This window comes from Centroberyx gerrardi, chromosome 7 (genome assembly GCF_048128805.1).
Source record: "Centroberyx gerrardi isolate f3 chromosome 7, fCenGer3.hap1.cur.20231027, whole genome shotgun sequence".
Classification (NCBI taxonomy): domain Eukaryota; kingdom Metazoa; phylum Chordata; class Actinopteri; order Beryciformes; family Berycidae; genus Centroberyx; species Centroberyx gerrardi.
The window spans coordinates 13,624,681-13,630,804 of record NC_136003.1 but is presented as its reverse complement, the minus strand read 5'-3'; the positions used below and the strand labels follow the sequence as shown (position 1 = coordinate 13,630,804).

General features: G+C 39.6%; 1 protein-coding gene across 1 annotated transcript; it reads left to right on the top strand.

Moving 5' to 3' along the window:
* Window positions 1–1,948: 1,948 nt before the first annotated feature.
* Window positions 1,949–4,645, top strand: nme4 (NME/NM23 nucleoside diphosphate kinase 4). Its single transcript, XM_071899913.2, has 5 exons — window positions 1,949–2,099; window positions 3,269–3,399; window positions 3,504–3,605; window positions 4,138–4,250; window positions 4,528–4,645. Exons 1-5 carry the CDS (start codon window positions 1,949–1,951, stop codon window positions 4,643–4,645), a joined length of 615 nt encoding a protein of 204 aa, XP_071756014.2.
* The last annotated feature ends 1,479 nt before the right edge of the window (window positions 4,646–6,124 follow it).

The window sequence follows — 6,124 nt, the reverse complement described above, 5'->3', positions numbered from 1 at the left end:
GGATTTGATATGCTGGACTGTCCCTTAATTTGATTTGTTCACTTGTTGCATTTAGCTCAGAGTCTCTTGTCTTAACGTTGACTAAACAAAAGTTTAACAATATTGACAATTATGTCTGTATTGAAGTCTTAGGACAACAGAAGTTTTCAAGATTTGTCAAAAATGGAGTGGAATTCAAAATGGCCAATGGAGCATTTAAGAGGAATGCCGTTCTCTTTAAGAACCCCTCTATGTTACTTCTGTGGTCTTGGACAGTTCAATCAATGAGCATGAGCACTCAAGACAAGGTCATATCACATTATCATTCAGAGCTCCAGACTTTATACCTGATTGTATCACAAGTTCAAAACTTAGTTATAAAACTTAGTTTTAAGTTTTGGAGAGATTTTCTGGGTTCACTGCCACAAAGAGCTAACAGTGTTGGGAAAGAAATGTATGCACTTGACTATAAGTGTAAAAGGTTGCTGGAACTAGACTGTGTTTATTAACTTGTTTGGCAACCCTTTCAGGTAAATGACCCCCTTGTATATGTTGACTTTTAAAGCTTCCAAAGGGGTGGGAACTAGTCTCAAGGACAGTTTCATCATTTAACTCATCCAGTTCTGTTTTTATGCTGTATTCTTCACCTCCTTTGAGCTGCACAGAAGCAGGTATGAATTTAGTAATCCACTCACATGACAACCAGTAAAAATGGCATTTCTTGGGGCCTGTGTTCACAAAATATTTTATCATGCCTCTTAAAATACTTTGAAACAAGCCAAAAATCCAACCACTATGATTGATTTGAGAAGTTGACAGCCTATGGTGCATTGAGCGGCTGCCATATTTAAATAATGCATAGAAAAAGCAATCTTCCCTCTGAAAACCAATGGACGAACTACTAAAGCCAAGCATCAGAGTTGATACAAAAAATGTGCTATACAAGAAAGCATACTTTACCCCCTTTAAGTAAACGAGTAAACAAAAGAAATGTTCTATAGCTGGTATTAGTCTACAATTAGGTTTGGCACTAAAAAATGATTTTGACTACATCATTGCCAGTCACTAAAGAAAGTTGTGAATGTCTTCTACAGTACAGTGATGTGAAGAGGGGCATGAATCACCTCAGCTGACTGTCAGCCTGACAGAGACAATACGCTCCATATAGATCGCTCACTACAACACAACCCTCAGCAGTGCAACTCAGTTCATTCCTGAATTGGTGTTTTTGTCATGTGACTCCTATGTCATTATTGCCTGGATATGACATCATACATATGCATTTGTCTATTATTGAGATGTTTGGTTTCCTTTTGGTGCTGATTGAACATTTCCACAGGCTTCCACTGTGTTGGAAACCTTCATGTTTGAAATCGTGGCTCCAAAAATTGCAGGTTTACTCATTTTGGTGTGGTCAAATAATTGCATGGTTCATAATCAGCCTACGGTTAGGCCTGTGGTCCGTCTTTAATCATGTTGCCAACAAAGCTTTTAATTGTTAAAGTTTTAGCAGGTGAAGCCCAGGATCAGTGTTTGGCTCTATAATCTAAAATCTCCTGTTACTCACCACTCTTCTGTCAAAAACACTCAAGGAGAAGATAAAACGGCTCAGGTAGAAGTTAAAATACTGTAAAAGAAGCTTAGTGATGGTGAAAGTTTATTCAAGTTGGCTATAATTCATGTTAATTTATGTCCACCTCTGCTGATATGTCCAATGTGAGGAATCAGACAATACAGGTTATAATTTTATGAATTCTCAGTCAGAGCCAGAACAAATCATATTTTTCAGTGATGACAGGAGCAACAGGAGGAAACAGCCTCTGGCATCACTGGAGTTAATGAACCACGTTTCTGCTTCAGTTTGGGCGACACGCAGGAGGAGGACTCGTGATATTTGTTTGAGTTTGAGGATACACCAGTGTGTGTAGGGTTGGTTCACACACACATACACACACGCACCCCTCGAAACATGGACCTGTTGCAGCGGTGTGTTTTCAAGAGGATTTTTCAACACGGTCAGTGTTATTTAGGGAGTCAAGACGCCACTAGAAGTTTGGCGTCCAGGTTCCCCTCTGCCCTGCTGGACGGACACAGAGCTGCTGGACACAGGAGCAAATCAAGTAAGTCACTTTATATTTCTGATAGGCATTTAAGATGCTGTAGATCTGGAAAACGGATGAAGGACTAGACAATTAGCCTATTGATTGTGCATTTGTACATTTTGTCTTTCCCCCATTAAAGAAAGCTGTACAGTGTAGAGAATTGGTCAGAGGTCTTAATATTTACCTCCAGGACTGGAAACATAATGACATGTATAAAGCTTTAGATTTGCAGAAACAGGCCAAATAATTGCAGCAAATGGGATGAGTAAGTTAAAATAAATATATATATATATATATATATATATATATATATATATATATATATATATATATATATATATATATATGCTCCTCTAGATTCAAGTCACACTGTTATACTTAATTGTCTACCCGCAGCCAGTTACTAAAACAGACTTTAACGGGACCACTCGCGAAAACAAACAAGCCTGCCTAACTGCTAGGGTCATGAACTAGAAGTAGGTTTGGAGACACCGAGGATAGTGGAGCTGATGGAGATGTAGGGCTCCGTGCCAGCGACGCGCACCGCGCGCTCACAACCTCAGCCGGCCTCGGTCGGCCTGGCTGCAGTCCGGACGCCGCCGCGCATGACGCCATCGCTGTATGTTTTGGCACAGATAATGACGTTATGTGACAGCGTGTTCCTTTACTCGCGAGTCACGTGTGTATTTAATTGATCGTCTGCTGTCATTCATTAGCTCGTAGAGTGGCTGCTTTTGTCCTCATCTACCCAATTCAGTGCATCCAGTAAAGTTAGAAGTCAAAAAAAGTAACATAGGCTAGACTGACGGGCCTTTAGGCGTTCTTTGGGTTTACACAGATAAACTATATGTATGGCCCAGAGACAAATGGATGGTTCATGTGTGTTTGGCATCAGCACACACACTCAGGAAAGAGCAATATGTCTGAAGTAGATCTGCCTGCCAGTAGGTCACAGCTGACTCCGTTCTATTGATAATGTGTGTTGGAGATGGACTGAGGTTTGTTTTCCTGCTCTAATGTAGGTGAGTTTGAGTCAGTATTTTCCCTCCTGTATGTCCTAGCTCATCCCCTTGCCCCACATAGAGAACGTCCTGCAGGTTAGTAATATTGGTTGTATGTGAGAGGGGGGTGCATGAAGATGGAAGGACCAACTTAACGAAATGGAACAAACTGTTGTGTCTCACCAGGTGTCCCTGGTATAGGCGAGCGGACTCTCATAGCCGTAAAGCCAGATGGAGTTCAGCGTCGCCTTGTGGGACAAATAATTCAGCGTTTTGAGCAGCGGGGCTTCAAACTGGTGGGACTGAAGATGTTGCAGGTAGAAAAGTCTGAACTAATGTGTTTGGGATATCTGTGTAATATGCACCTTGTTTTGTTTTGTTTGTTATTTGTATATTGAGTGTCACTGTCTCTCTGGTGAAGGTCTCTGAGGATCTCCTCTCTCAACACTACTGTGAACTGAGGAAGAAGCCCTTCTATCCCAGTCTGCAGCATTACATGACCTCAGGGCCGGTGGTCGTCATGGTGAGGCTCTTCTTTCTGGCACTACTTCCTACTTCCTTTGTGGCTTTCTGCCACAAATTTACAATTATTTTACTTGAAAATACATAAAACAAAACCTCGAGTGCTACAGGCTTTGATTTGCGTATTTGCTACTAGTCAGAATAATGTCTATATGATCATCCTTTGAATCGTGTGGAGAGAATTTCACACCAAACTCCATTCAAAAATCTGGCAATTTAATGTGGGCTGTCTTACATACCTGGGAGTACATGACTTAAGGCCTTTTACAGATCTTTGGGAGATAGTTTTCAATTGAATTCATCCAATTCATCCAAATTATATGTATGCCGGAATGAAGAGGTCACACTGCACATGTGCTAAACAGGATCGAGCAACTGCGAATTTGAAGACACTTTTAATTCACAGTTGGCTATCAGCGGCTTAATAAGACATTAATATTGTGCTGTTTCAGAGAACGATTTGAATGAATGTTATTGGATATTGCTTGTTAGGCGTAAACCTGCTGCTTGTTCCTTCACTTTTCGTTGTCCAGGTGTGGGAAGGGCACAACGTAGTCCAGTCGTGTCGTGTCATGGTGGGACATACCAACCCAGCTCAGGCTCAAGCAGGCACAGTCAGAGGAGACTTCAGTGTTCATGTCAGCAGGTAATCTGATACCTGGAAACACTTTGATTTCTGCATGTGCATATACGGTTTAATAGGTCACCATCCGTTGTATAGCAGCTGACATCACCTGGCACCAATGATCAGCCAATAGCAGATGGCCATTTCAGCAGCACGCATTTTACCATTAGATGTCAGGCTTTACACAGATTTGGGCTTGGGATTTACTCTTTAAATGTGATTTTTCTGACTTGGAGGTAAAATGGTGTCATCAGTGAGCAGTTAGTAATAGTTTGTCGATGTGTGTCTGTACCTTAAGGAATGTGGTCCATGCAAGTGACTCACTGGAGGGGGCACAGAGGGAGATCCAGCTGTGGTTTCAGGGAAAAGACCTGCTGAACTGGGACTGCTCTCACCACACCAGCACTTACGAGTGAAGAAGCCAAGAGGACAGCGCAGTGAGAGCAAGTCCAGTCCTTCTACCTCTACTGCTGTTCACACGTCTGTCTGTTGTGACAGTGAAGTGAAATATATTGGGTTCTTACCAAAAATCGACCTCAATTACAAGAGCCTATTGCATTTATCATCAAAATGTTTTTTTATATAAATTAGCTTGTTGAGAAGAAATATTTAATTCAATGAAAAGAGTTTGGACTGAGATTATTAACGTAACTGAATTTTTATGGCTTAAGCTAAATAGACTCCCTATGATTTTATTGAATGCTGTGCTTTCAGGAAGTGTACGTTTTGGGAGTATTTTCTATTAACATATAATAACCCCAGCTAATATATTTTTTCATAATTCATCACACAGCCATAATAACAAAAGTTTGACTTCGTTCTCAAGGAGAAATGTGCTTAATTAGTTATCCTTTATCAGTCGTTAAGTCAAACACAGTCATTCTTGCCCTTGCACTAACAGTGGATAGATATCAATAGGTGTGAAATGTTTAAAGATACTGGAGTGCCGAGTCACAGCCTGATGAATTAAACATGGAGGCAAAATGATAAAAGTCAGTGGCACCTAATTTCCAAAATATTGTTATGAAATGTTGTTAATTATATGTAACAAAAAGGAGCTGTAACACTGCAGCATCTCACATAAAGGCCAAAGCCCTTGTAAGTCATGGCTGAAATCTGACACGCATACTCAAATTAGACATCCTGACATTTATCGCAAGAAAATATAAAATGTTAGTCTACACAGCTTACAAGTTAGAAGTCACTGTGTGTTAGGGTTATCAAAACCTAATACTTAGACCCAGAGCATGTGGACCACATTAGATTAATTTTTTGACATCTTTGTTGCCCCTGTATTGGTCAGTTTTAAATGGCCTTTGCAGATGTGGTTCCTTAATATTACTATGTGGTTCTGATATTAAATGTAGCTATGGTCAAAATTTGTATGTATTGTTAATGGTAAGGCAACTCATTCTCAGCTTTCCCCATTAAAAAATATGGTGGTGTTTTTGCTAGTGGATAACCAATGCAGATTGGCTAAGAAGATAAGGTTTTTAATTAACAATGTTCATCCAGTTTTTGAAGATAAGAGAATGCAATCATCTACTTTTGGTACCACTGCAAAAATAATAATAATATAATAAAATATATAATAATAATAATAATAATAAAATAATAGAACTCATAACACATGATTGCTCTTAAGGAGTAAAGTAAGTAAAGTACTGTAAGATCACTATTTTTGAAATGAGTAACAAGTGATATGTAGTTTAGCACTTTTTGGGAATAACAAGCCCAACACTGGTCTAAAGCACTGTAATTAACAACTCGGGTACTTAGTGAGCTAATCTTTTACTTCAGCTTTTTCCTAGGTAAATACTGTAGTCATACTTACTCTTCTTGAGTGAAATTTGACTCAAGTTTTCAGTTACCGTCCATCTACTTAATTATAGTAT